General features: G+C 42.9%; 1 protein-coding gene across 1 annotated transcript in view; it reads left to right on the forward strand.

The window, feature by feature from the left end:
- The window catches only part of UCP2 (uncoupling protein 2), a 36,959-nt gene that overhangs the window by 17,295 nt on the left and 5,883 nt on the right, over nt 1-13,781 (forward strand). Inside the window, exons 9-11 of the mRNA XM_058185085.1 lie at nt 9,947-10,092; nt 10,574-10,781; nt 11,370-11,564. Of these exons, the coding sequence (XP_058041068.1) occupies nt 9,947-10,092; nt 10,574-10,781; nt 11,370-11,564 (549 nt within the window). The remainder of the gene's footprint in view (nt 1-9,946; nt 10,093-10,573; nt 10,782-11,369; nt 11,565-13,781) is intronic.

Below are 13,781 nucleotides of genomic sequence, written 5' to 3' on the forward strand. Positions count from 1 at the left end.
CTGCCTAAATTTGTGTTTTAAGTGCTGTGGTTTCCTACAGTTGACCAGCAAACGACTTTCTCCCAATACAGTCCTCGTCTTACGACCGTAATTTGACCCCGACATTTCTGTCGTTAAGCGAGGCCTTTATTAAGTGAGTTTTGCCTTATTTCACGACCTTTCTTGCCATAGTTGCTAAGTGAATCATTGCAGTGAGTAGCCTGGTTGTTAAATGAATCCGGTTTCACTGTTGACTGAGGGTCACAAAAGGTGACACGCGGGCATTGCATCCGTCATAAATACGAGTCAGTGGCCAAGCCTCTGAATTTCGATCGTGTGGCCATGGGGAGGCTGCAGCGGTCGTAAGTGTGAGAAAAATGATCCTAAGTCGCTTTTTTCAGCGCTGTTGTAACTTTGAACGGTCACCAAACAAACTGTTCTAAATTGAGGACTACCTATCCTCTATTGAGCTGTTTTTCCAATTTGCTGTGAATTGCAAAAACTGGGTAAAATTGGGGCAAGCAAGATTTCCTAACCAGGAATGGGGGAAGGAAAGGAAGGGAGGATTTTTCGCTTCAGGAGAAGTTACATCTACCTGCCAGCTTCTTTTTCTAGTTTGCTTAAATAATTTTTTATTATGTTGGGGTGTTGCTTGGAAGCTGCTCCAGATCTGGTGCGATCTTGGCAATGTCTGGTTTCATTAAAAAGGATCTTCTTCTTTTTTGTTGTTTCTGTTTTCTTCTGGTCTGGTGCCAGCTGAACTGGTTCTGACGCTGGGAAATTGCTCAGGGTCATAATGTGTAGCAAAAATTGTTGGTGTGAATTGTTGGTTAAAGACCTTGGAGTTTTCATGTCAAATGATCTAGGTGCCAAAGCCCACTGCAACTACATAGCAAAAAAGGCTCTAAGAGTTGTAAACCTAATTTTGCGTAGCTTCTTTTCCAAAAACTCTACACTACTAACCAGAGCATATAAAACATTTGCTAGACCAATTCTAGAATACAGCTCGCCTGTCTGGAACCCTCACCACATCTCTGACATCAATACAATTGAACGTGTCCAGAAATATTTTACAAGAAGGGTTCTCCATTCCTCTGAAAACAACAAAATACCTTATCCTACCAGACTTGAAATCCTAGGCCTAGAAAACTTAGAACTCCGTCGCCTTCGACAAGACCTATGTTTAACTCATAGAATCATCTATTGTAATGTCCTTCCTGTTAAAGACTACTTCAGCTTTAATTGCAATAATGCAAGAGCAACCAATAGATTTAAACTTAATGTCAGCCGCTTCAAACTTGATTGCAGAAAATATGACTTCTGTAACTGAATCATCAGTGCTTGGAACACTTTACCTGACTCTGTGGTCTCTTCCCATAATCCCAAAAGCTTTAACCAAAACTTTCTAATATTGACCTCACCCCATTCCTAAGAGGACCATAAGGGGTGTGCATAAGAGCACAAACGTGCCTACTGTTCCTGTCCTATTGTTTTTCTTTTTCTTCTTCTTATATATACATATATATGCTTACACCTCCTAATACTTACTCATATATATGTTTATATACTATATAATCTTTTTGTATGATACTTATATATATTGTTGTGACAAAATAAATAAATAAATCACAGCTGGTCAAAAAAATGATCTCTTTGCTGAGAATCTCCCAAGATCTCCCAATGTTCAATCTAAGGCAGGGGTCTCCAACCTTGGCCGCTTGTGGACTTGTGGTCTTCAACTCCCAGAATTCAATTCTGGGAGTTGAAGTCCACAAGTCTTAAAGCTGCCAAGGTTGGAGACCCCTGATCTAAGGCACTGGTTTTTTTTTCAGGCTTAGCAACTTGAAGATGTGTAGACTTCGATTCCCAGAATTGCCCAGCCAGCCATGGGGAACTCTGGGAGTTGAAGTCTACCCATCTTATAATTGCCCCAGTGGAAAAACACCGATTTCAGATTGACAGAGTTGGAAGGGACCGTGTAGGTCATCTAGTCCAACCCCCCCTGCCCAAGTAGGAGACCCTACTGCTACACCATTTCTGACAGATGGCAGTCCGGTCTCTTCTTGAATCTGGAAAGTCACAATAATTAATCATCCGTCATAACCAATAATAAATAATGGTCCACTAAATTCAGGTATTTTCCTTTATTCTTTTATTTCTCCAGGATAAATATTATGATTATTCGGTGTCCCCTTTCTGCCCGTGTTTCTATGGCACATCGAGGGAGTTCGGCTGAATTTGTGTCGAAGCAATTTGACAGATGGGAAAGCTTTAGAGAAGCCTGATCAAACCGATCAATCGATCCTGACATACTTGAATAAGGTAATTCTTGGTTTTTTCGCATCTTGAAAAGGTAACTCTTAATATGGCTCGATATAGGTGGTTCTCAAGTTATGGCCACAACTGAGCCACAAGTTTTACAGAGCTAAGCAATTATTTCGCGTTAATAAAATGTCAACCCTCAGCCAAAGTTTACATCCTCAAGCATAGCTTGTCAAATTGAAAAAATGGGATTTTTTTTTTTTTTAAAGCGAGGCATTGGTGAGTTTTATCCCATTTTAATGACCTTTTTTTTTTGCCAGAGTTGTTAAGTGAATCATGCAGTTGTTAAACGAATCTGGCTTCCTCCATCGACTTTGCTTGTCAGGTGCATCCTGGGAGATTATAAATGTTGATCCCATGATTCCCCCCGACACTGCAACCATCATAAATACAGGCCAGTTTGCCAAGCAACCAAATTTTGATCATGGGACCATGGGGATGCTGGAACGGTCATAAGTGTGAAAACTGGTTGTAAGTCGCTGTTTTCAGGGCCGTCTTAATTTCAAGTGGACACTAAACAAATGCTTGTAAGTTGAGGGCTACCTGCATTTAGGGAGACCTGTGCTACAATGTCACGCAGGCATGGGAAAAAATAATATTTGGTGTCATGCAAAATTTTGTAAGAATCTAAGCTTTTAAAAGGTGTCAAGAGTTTGAAAAAGATTGTTTGAGATTTTTACAAGGATGCAGATAGAATAAACTAGCTGGACGTCCATGCGTCGCTACGAAACTATGTGCTCGGACTTGATAAATTGACACTTGCAGCCTGAACCTGTTGTGCCTCGCCCACCCTCCTCTCCTCAGCCAGGCCCCTCCCAACTCCTGCTATCTGAGCCAGAGTCTGATAATGAAGAGGAACAGCCTGGCATGCCTCCAGCCCCCAGCCCTGGCACCATGCCTGGACAGAATGAACAAACAAACCTCCCTCCTACAGCGTGTAAGCATGAAGCCAGCCATGTGTTAGAATTGCCGGCAGCAGATCAGGAGGACGGAAAGACACAGTGGACAGATCCCCACTTCCGGAGAATGGAGAGGCGATGTCAGCAAACGGAAGGGAGGGGCAGGCCTGGGTAAGTGCTGAGTCATGGAGCCACACCCCGTGACCTATATAAAGGATCTGCTTTTTGGCATTCCTTGAGTCAGGCAAAGTCTCATCTGGTTGCTGAAGTCACACCTTGGATTCCTGCCTGCCCTGAGAACTCTGACAGGAATTTGGCAAAGCTGCAGAGGCTTCGTGGCCACGCTTGATACAGACTTCCCAGACCCGGCCGTCAGAGGAGGAGTGGGACACGACAGAACCTTAATGTAGAATGTGTAACTCCATAGCATCAGAGTGTGTTAATATAATGCAACTGGGAGTTGGAACAGAGAGGGAAGGGGAGTAGAATGTCCCGCAGCATCCATCGGTATTCATCTGGCTAGCATCCTGTCAGTGTGTGAGAGAGTGGAGGGGTGTTTAGAAACTCAAACAGTATTTGCTGTGTGAGCAAGAAGGAAACAGGAAGGAGGCTGGCCGTGGTTTAGCTCAAGTGTTCTATAGTAAAGCTGCTTGCTGCTGTGAAAGTAAAACTGAAAGTGAAACTCCTCTCCTCTGCTTGTGTTTTGCATTTGGAACAGATTTCTTTTCAGGTGGGGAGGGGGAGTACAACTCCTTAGCATTAGAGCGTGTTAAGAATAATATAGGAACTACTAATGCTCTGATGGTCATTTCAAAAAATCCTTTCTTAGTGAGCACCTAGAAGCCAAGAGGAACATACGTGGAAAATTTCAAGTTCGTAGGCTTTACGGTTCTGGAGATTTTGTGATTAATACGTGAGAGGTTTTCACTTTTATATATATAGATATAGTCCTCAACGTGTGGCTAAAAGGGAGCCCAAAATTTACGTTGCTAAGTGAGACAGTTTTTAAGTGAATTTTGTCCCATTTTACGCCCTTTCTTGCCACGGTTGTTAAGAGAATCTGCTATTAAGTTAGTAACACCGTTGTTAAGTGAATCTGGCTTCCCCCATAGCCTTTGCTTGTCAGGAGGTCGCAAAAGGGGATTGCGTAACCCCGGGAACACTGCGACCGTCATAACTATGAGTCAGTTGCCAGGGGTCCGAATTTTGATCAGCTGACCATGGGGATGCTGCAAAGGTGTGAAAAAAAGGACATCGGTCACTTTTTAAAGTGATGTTATAACTTTGAACAGTCACTAAAGGAACTGTTTTAAATTGAGGATTACCTGTAACTTGTGCAATAGAAAGACTTGTCGCTTCCCAGCATGTATGTTTAAAAAATAAAAGACAAAGGAAATATCAAAGATTTTTACACCTCGAGTAACCTTCAGCGTTACTCAAAAGCCACCCATTAAATTTCCCCCTCTCTTGTTTTGCCTTTTTTGAAAATTGGCCCAAATACTCAGCTGATGTTTATCGTTAATACATTATAGGGCAACCTCGATATTCCATTTTTTTTTTTATTTGACAAGCTTTCTAAGGATGCTTGAGGATGCAAACTTTGCCCTGAGTGGGTCTCCATGTTTTATTAAGGTTAAATAATGTAGTGTCGTACATTATAAAGAATGCCTAAAATGTAGAATTATAATAGATGAAGAGAGAGGCAGTTTGGCGTTCTGTAATAATTCTGCAATTCTGCATCAGGCACAATCCTTTCTAACCCTCTCTCTTTCCCCTTTCTTCTTCCTCTCCTTTCCCCCTTTTCTACCTCTCTCTTTCCTACCTACTTTCTTCCTTCACTCTCTCCTCTTCCTTTCCATTCCCTTCTGAAATGGCAGCTGAGCAGCCCCGATTTCATTTCAAATTATTTCTATTTCTTAATTACATATCTTCAATCATTCCTTTACATTGATCCTTCATCTCCCCTCCTCTCCCCCCTCCCCCTCCCTCCCCCCTCCCACCCCCTGAGACTTCCCAGAACAAAGTACAGGGCATAAGATTAACAATCATAAATTAAAATACAACGTAAGTTATAATCCATAGTCACTCCTCTCTCTAAGACCTTAACTCCCCTTCCAGAAACAAAAAAGTACATTCTTCTTCCAGTCCATTATATATCAGTCCATTCCACTATACCGGTAATTCTTGACTTACAGCATTCATTTAGTGACCATTTGAAGTTACAACGGCACTGAAAAAAAGTGACCATTTTATGACCATTTTCCACACTTATGACTGCTGCAGCATCCCCAGGGCAAAATTCAAGTATTTGAAAACTGGCTCGTATTTATGATGGTTTCTGTGTCCCGGGGTCACATGATCCCCTTTTGCGACCTTCAGACAAGCAAAGTCAACCAGGAAACCAGGTTCACTTAACAACTGTGTTACTAACTTAACGACTGGAGTGATTCACTTAACAACCGCGGCAAGAAAGGTCATAAAATGTGGCAAAATTCACTTAACCACTGTCTCGCTTAGCAATTTTGGGCTCCATTGTGGTTGTAAGTCAAGGGCTACCTGCATTCTTTCTGCAAACGTCCAAGCTGCCCATCTCTGCATTGTATGGTGGCTGCGTTCACACAACCCATTTAACCAGGTTCCGTGCAAACAAACCAGGGATTGCTGCAAAGGTACCAGCGTCCTTAACTCAGTCAATGTTAACTCGGGGAAAACGTTTCGCTCAGTTTAGCAAAGGGTGGAAATTCATTTTTGGGATTCTGCCAAGCTAGAAAATAAGCGAATTCAGTACTGGTAGCTTACTTGTTTAGCAAATGGTTATTCTGGGCTCTATTGTAGTCATAAGTCAAGGACTACCTGTTGTGCAGGGATAAAGAAGAAACAAGGGAAAAAAAACAGTGACTTTTTTGACTTTTTCCCAGGAGAGTAGAACCCAAAAATAATCAGAACCACAAATTTGGATTTACACTTAATAACATAACAACAGAGTTGGAAGGGACCTTGGAGGCCTTCTAGTCCAACCCCCTGCCCAGGCAGGAAACCCTACACCATCTCAGTCAGATGGTTATCCAACATTTTCTTAAAAATTTCCAGTATTGGAGCATTCACAACTTCTGCAGGCAAGTTGTTCCACTTAGACACAAACCATTTCTTCACCAACAAAGTTAATCTAATCCTCAAACCTAAAATCAACTTTTCATCCGCCCCTCCCCTACCCGTTTCCAGCATGAAGCTCAGAAACGGTTTCCAAGTGGAAGCAAAACTGATTTGGTTCTTCTTTTTAATTAAAAGTCAGTTTTGCCCTCTCCGTCAACTCTCCTTTAACCTCCTTTCTGAGAAAATCAGAAATAAATGGGATTAAAACCCAGATGGGGACACCCAAAGTTTGCAAATTACTCAATTTGTAAAAGGTTTTGCTTTGGTCACTTCTTCAAAAGCGAGAGTCAAGTGTTTGCTGACTCATTTGGGCAGGGAAGAAATAAACTTTTTTTGTTGTTGTGGGTTTTTTTTTTTTTTTGCACATCATCTGTAGCAAAGGTTGAATGCTGCGGTGGCCTAGAGGTGGAGCTTTCACCTCACAATCAGGGGGCTGTGAGTTCAATCCTCGGTAGAGGCAAATATTTCTTTCTCTGGGCGCAATGACAATGTATCTGCTGAATATAACTCCGCACTGGTAACAGGAAGGGCATCCGGCCAGCTCCATTCAGTTGCCCTGACTCCACCCCGCAAAGAATTAAGGTTTCATTCAACGAAAAAAAAAATCTTCTGTAAGAAACGTTGACCGGAGGCGGCTTTCACCAGCCACTTTGGCCTTATAAAGGTTTTTGTTTGTTTTTTTTAGATTTTCCATCTCTGAATTCCTATGTTTAAAAACTTCCAATATTATGTGTGTGATCAGTTGTGGCACGCGATCTTCGGAGCCTTTTTTTTTTTTACTTTTAAAAGCATTTTTTTACAATTTACTCGGGCAAATAGGTTGTAAAAAAAATGTTTTTAAAAGGTTAAAAAAAAGGCTCTGACGATCGTGCGGCACAGCTGGGATCGTTAGAGCCGCTTTTTTTTTACTTTTTAAAGCATTTTTAACTACCGGTTCTCTGGTAAAAAAAATGGTAAAAAAGTAAAAAAAAAAAAGTTCCGATGATCGCACGTCGCTCACCTGATCTTTGGAACTTTTTTTTTTTTTTACATTTTTTACTACTGTTTCGCCAAACCTGTAGCCTTTTTTACTAACCGGTTGGCACGAACCGGACTGAACTGGGAGCATTTCACCCCTGGTATGGGGTCTCCTGCTTGAGCAGTGGGTTGGCCTGGTGGACCTTCAAGGTCCCTTCCAGCTCTATTCTGATTGATTGATTGATTGATTGATTGATTGATTGATTGGAGGTGCTAGAGTTCCATCCCCCATCATTCCCAGCCAGAAAGGTGTTGGGCTGCACACAGAATAGAATAGAATAGAATTTTATTGGCCAAGTGTGATTGGACACACAAGGAATTTGTCTTGGTGCATATGCTCTCAGTGTACATAAAAGAAAAGATACGTTCATCAAGGTACAACATTTACAACACAATTGATGGTCAATATATCAATATAAATCATAAGGATTGCCAGCAACAAGTTATAGTCATACAGTCATAAGTGGAAAGAGATTGGTGATGGGAACTATGAGACGATTAATAGTAGTGCAGATTCAGTAAATAGTCTGACAGTGTTGAGGGAATTATTTGTTTAGCAGAGTGATGGCCTTCGGGAAAAAACTGTCCTTGTGTCTAGTTGTTCTGGTGTGCAGTGCTCTATAGCGTCGTTTTGAGGGTAGGAGTTGAAACAGTTTATGTCCAGGATGCGAGGGGTCTGCAAATATTTTCACAGCCCTCTTCTTGATTCGTGCAGTATACAGGTCCTCAATGGAAGGCAGGTTGGTAGCAATTATTTTTTCTGCAGTTCTAATTATCCTCTGAAGTCGGTGTTTTTCTTGTTGGGTTGCAGAACCGAACCAAACAGCAGTCTTGGGGTCTGCATTCAGCCCAAAGAGCAATGCAGGTAGTCCTTGACTTATAACTGTTTGTTTAGTGACCATTCAAAGTTACAGTGGCACTGAAAAAAGTGACTCGCAACCATTCCTCGCACTTATGACTACCACACCATCTCCATGGTTGCGAGAACAAAATTCAGGTTTTTTGGCAACCAGCTTGTCTTTGTGGCAGTCATAAAAGTCCCAGGATCGTGTGACTTGCCAATTGTAATCTTCCCAGCCAACTTCCAGCAAGCCAAGAACTGGTAGTCCTCAATTTACAACCACAATTGAGCCGGACATTTCTGTGGCTAAGTGAAAAAGTGTGTTTTGTCCATTTTACAGCCTTTCTTGCCAATTGTTGTTAAGCATATCACTGCGGTTGATAAGTTAGTGACACGGTTTTTATTTATTTATTTATTTATTATTTATTTTTATACTTTTATACCGCACCATCTCCCGTAGGACTCAGGGCGGTTCACAGGCATATTAAAAATACAACAATAATAAATAAGCTATTTAAAACCCAATTAAAACAAAATATTTCAATCGCCAAATAACTAAAAACGGTAAAAAACGGTTAAAACCCATTAAAATTAACTAGAATATTTTATTCTTAGGCTAGTCCAGCTCGTTGAAATAATAAAGTCTTCAGTTCACGTCTGAAGGTCCGGAGGTCTGGGAGTTGCCGTAACCCTGGAGGAAGCTCGTTCCACAGGGCCGGTGCTGCCACAGAGAAGGCCCTCCCCCTGGGGGCCGTCAACCTGCACTGCTTGGTCGACGGCACCCGGAGGAGGCCCGCTCTGTGGGAGCGCACCGGTCGTTGGGAGGCTATTGGCGGCAGGAGGCGGTCTTGTAGGTACCCCGGTCCTAAGCCATGGAGCGCTTTAAAGATGATGACCAAAACCTTGAATTGCACCCGGAAGGCTACCGGCAGCCAGTGTAGGCCGCGCAGGATCGGTGTTATATGGGAGCAACGCGGTGCTCCCTCTATCACCCGCGCGGCCGCATTCTGGACTAACTGGAGCCTCCTGGTGCTCTTCAAGGGGAGCCCCATGTAGAGAGCATTGCAATAGTCCAGGCGGGAAGTGACGAGGGCATGAGTGACCGTGCGTAAGGCATCCCGGTCAAGGAAGGGGCGCAACTGGCGGATCAGGTAAACCTGATAAAATGCTCCCCTAGCGACGGCTGTCAAATGATCCTCTAAGGACAGCCGATCGTCCAGGAGAACGCCTAAGTTGCGCACTCCTCCCCTGGTTGTTCATCAATCTGATGGCAATCAGGCCTGGCTGGACCCTAGATGCGTCTGGCTTCTCGCTTGTCAGAAGGTCTCACGTGACAGAGGGAATCACGTGACCCCAGGACACTCCGACCATCATAAATGTGAGTCCGTTGCCACGCCTCTGAATTTTGATCACGTGACCGTGGGGATCCTGCCATGGTCATAAGTGTGAAAAACGGTCCCAAGTCCCTTTTTTCAGTGCCTTTTGTAACTTTGGTCACTAAATGAGCTGTTGTAAGTCGAGAACTGTACCCCAATCTGTGAACTCCCCAGAAGATACAGTAGTGAATTTTAGGGTTCGCCTGCGTCGTTCACACACTTTAAGCAATGAATTTTCTTCTTTTTTTTCCCTTCCTCCGTATAGACCGAGTTCCTTCCTCTGGTCTTTCGGTTCCCACGCTCCACAGCTACTTTTGCTGGCTTCTTTCGAACCCTTCGCTCCGTCCTCCCTGCCTAAGACCCTCTCGAGCCTGTCACCATGGTTGGATTCAAGCCCTCCGATATCCCTCCAACGGCAACGGTGAAGTTTTTGGGAGCCGGGACGGCTGCCTGCATCGCCGACCTGATCACCTTCCCACTGGACACAGCAAAAGTCCGGTTGCAGGTGAGCACTTGGTGACCCCTCGCACTCTTGGCTCTCCAAAGAAGGGAGTGGAGTGGAGGAGGAGAGAGAGAAAAGAAGGAAGGAGAACAGAACAGAATTCTTTATTGTCCACTTGTGATGAAGCTGTTGTGTCTGCGCCCCCCGAGCCGGGCCCCCTGCCAGAAAGTGACTTGGAAAGTGAGGGGGAAGGGCCGTCAGGATTTACCTCGGGAGCACCGGCTTCCCTGGCTCAGCTCCAGGAGCCAGAATCAGGCCAGGTGGAAGAGATAATGAGGCCTCCATCCCCTGACTTTTTCCCCCACCAGGCCACGCCTCCAGACCCAGCTGATGGCAATCAGGCCTGACTGGACCCTAGGTTTTGTAGGCAAGAGAGGCGGGAACACCAGAAGCAGGGGTGAGGCAGGGGGTTGGCTAGAAGACCTCCAAGGTCCCTCCCAACCCTATTGTTCTACCCTTCCCCCCCCCATTTCTTCCTATTCAGATCCAAGGAGAGAAGAAGGCCCATGTCACCCCCAAAACGGCCGAGTACAGGGGCGTCTTTGGCACCATGGCCACCATGGTCAAGAACGAGGGCCCCAAAAGTCTCTACAATGGATTGGTGGCCGGTCTTCAGCGCCAGATGAGTTTTGCTTCGGTCCGGATCGGGCTCTACGACTCCGTGAAACATTTCTACACCAAAGGCTCAGACCGTAAGTTGGCGCCAGGTACAAGGCGGGATGCCAAGGACAGATTTCCCTCCCAAGCCGAGTTTGTGAACGCAAGCAGTTCTTGGCTTACAACTACAACTGAACACAGAAATTAGGTTGATAAGTGAGACGGGTTAAGTGAGTTTGGTCCCGTCTTACGACCCTTTTCTACTGCTGTTAAGTGAATCACTGCAGTTAAGGGAATCTGGCTTCCCCCCCTTGACTTCGCTTGTCGGAAGGTCGCAAAAGAGGATCGCATGACCCCCCCCAAGACGCTGCAACCATCATAAATACGAGCCAGTCGGTTGCCAAGCGTCTGAATTTTGATCACGTCACCGTGGGGGCTACTGCAATGGTCATAAGTGTGAAAAACGGTCGTAAGTCATTTTTTTTTCAGTGCCGTTGTAACTTCAAACAACCAGTAAATGGACTGTTGTAAGTTGAGGACTTCCTGAAGTAAAATTTGGCCAGGGTATTATTCCGTGGTCAGTCTTCCTTGCCAGAACAATGGGTTCGTTTCTGGAGGGAGCTTTAACGATGCCCACGGGCTGCTGGTGAACTCCTCTCTCTCTCTCTCCCTGACTTTGGCAGATGCCGGCGTGGGGAGCCGTCTCCTTGCCGGGTGCACCACGGGGGCGATGGCAGTCATGGTGGCCCAGCCCACGGACGTGGTCAAAGTGCGATTCCAGGCCCAGATCCGGACAGATGCCGGCCGACGTTACCAAGGCACTTTGCATGCCTACAAGACCATTGCCAAGGAAGAAGGAGTCCGGGGCCTGTGGAAAGGTGGGTCGGGGGCAACGACCAGGATGACCCCCAGTCTTGTGCCAGGGACCCTCCCCCCCAACCCTGTCTTATGTAAGCCGTCTCGGTTTGGGGCTCAAATCATGATCGAAGGACTCTTATCCTGGCTAACACAATTGCAAGATTTGGTGGGGCCACCACTGTTGAGGTCCCATCACTGCCAGCATCCTTCAGAGTGGCACCCTCCCCAGCATCATTCACACACACACACACACAAACAGCCGGCCTGTCGTTTGGAGGGCATTAAAGACCTGGCGGTTTGCTCAGAGAGTGTTATAACCCATTTGGGGATGGATAGACAGACAGACAGACAGACAGATGAGAGAGAGCGAGAGATGATAGTGATAGATAGATAGATAGATAGATAGATAGATAGATAGATAGATAGATAGATAGATAGATAGATAGATAGATAGATAGATAGATAGATACAATAGATAGATAGATAGATAGATAGATAGATAGATAGATAGATAGATAGATAGATAGATAGATAGATAGATAGATAGATAGATAGATAGATAGATAGATAGATAGATAGATAGATAGATAGATAGATAGATGATATATATATATAGATAGATAGATAGATAGATAGATAGATAGATGATAGATAGATGATAGATGATAGATAGATAGAGATGATAGATAGATAGAGATAGATAGATAATAGATAGAGATAGATAGATAAATAGACAGACAGATAGATATATAGATAAATAGATGATAGATGATAGATATAGATGATAGATAGATAGATAGACAGATAGATAGATAGATAGATAGATAGATAGATAGATAGATAGATAGATGATAGATAGATAGAGAAATAGAGAGATAGATAGAGAGATAGATGATAGATGGAGAGATGATAGATAGATAGATGATAGAGAAATATAGATAGAGAGATAGATAGATAGATAGATGATAGATAGATAGATAGATAGATAGATAGATAGATAGATAGATAGATAGATAGATGATAGATAGATAGATGATAGATGATAGATAGATAGATAGATAGATAGATAGATAGATGATAGATAGATAGATAGATAGATAGATAGATAGATAGATAGATAGATAGATAGATAGATAGATAGATAGATAGAGATAGATAGATAGATGATAGATAGATAGATAGATAGATAGATAGATAGATAGATAGATAGATAGATAGATAGATAGATAGATAGATAGATAGATAGATAGATAGATACAGAAAGATGGATAGATGGATGATAGATAGATAGATAGATAGATGATAGATGATAGATAGATAGATAGATAGATAGATAGATAGATAGATAGATAGATAGATAGATAGATAGAAGATAGATAGATACAGTAGATAGATAGATACAGTAGATAGATAGATAGATAGATAGATAGATAGATAGATAGATAGATAGATAGATAGATAGATGATGATAGATGATAGGTAGGTAGGTAGATAGCTATAGATTGATGATAGATAGATAGATAGATAGATAGATAGATAGATAGATAGATAGATAGATAGATAGATAGATAGATAGATAGATAGATGATAGTGATAGATAGATAGATGATAGTGATAGATAGATAGATAGATAGATAGATAGATAGATAGATAGATAGATAGATAGATAGATAGATAGATAGATAGATAGATAGATAGATGATAGTGATAGATAGATAGATAGATAGATAGATAGATAGATAGATAGATAGATAGATAGATAGATAGATAGATAGATAGATAGATAGATAGATAGATAGATAGATAGATAGATAGAGAGATAGATGAGAGATAGATAGAGAGATAGAGAGATAGAGAGATGAGAGAGATGAGAGAGAGAGGGATGATACACAGACAGACAGATAGATTTTTTTCCCTCCTCTTGTGTTTTTTGTGCCAACTCATCTCTGGCACAAAATATTTTGAAGGACATTTTAATGAAATGGCTTGATTGCCTTTTCCTCCTCGGATGAAGAACGCTGCCTTAAGTTGCTTGCTGAGTGGTGGGGCCCTGCCTAAGTTGTTCGAATAAATGGAATTAATACAGGTTTAGTCCTGGACTTATGACCGCCATTGAGCCCAAAATCTCCGCTGTCGCTAGCAGAACGCAACAGACATGTTAGGCTCCGTTGTGGTTATAACTTGAGGACTACCTCCGTATTTGGGTGTTAACTTCAAGGGACATGTTGGTATCATTG

The sequence above is a fragment of the Ahaetulla prasina genome, chromosome 5, assembly GCF_028640845.1.
Source record: "Ahaetulla prasina isolate Xishuangbanna chromosome 5, ASM2864084v1, whole genome shotgun sequence".
NCBI classification, from domain to species: domain Eukaryota; kingdom Metazoa; phylum Chordata; class Lepidosauria; order Squamata; family Colubridae; genus Ahaetulla; species Ahaetulla prasina.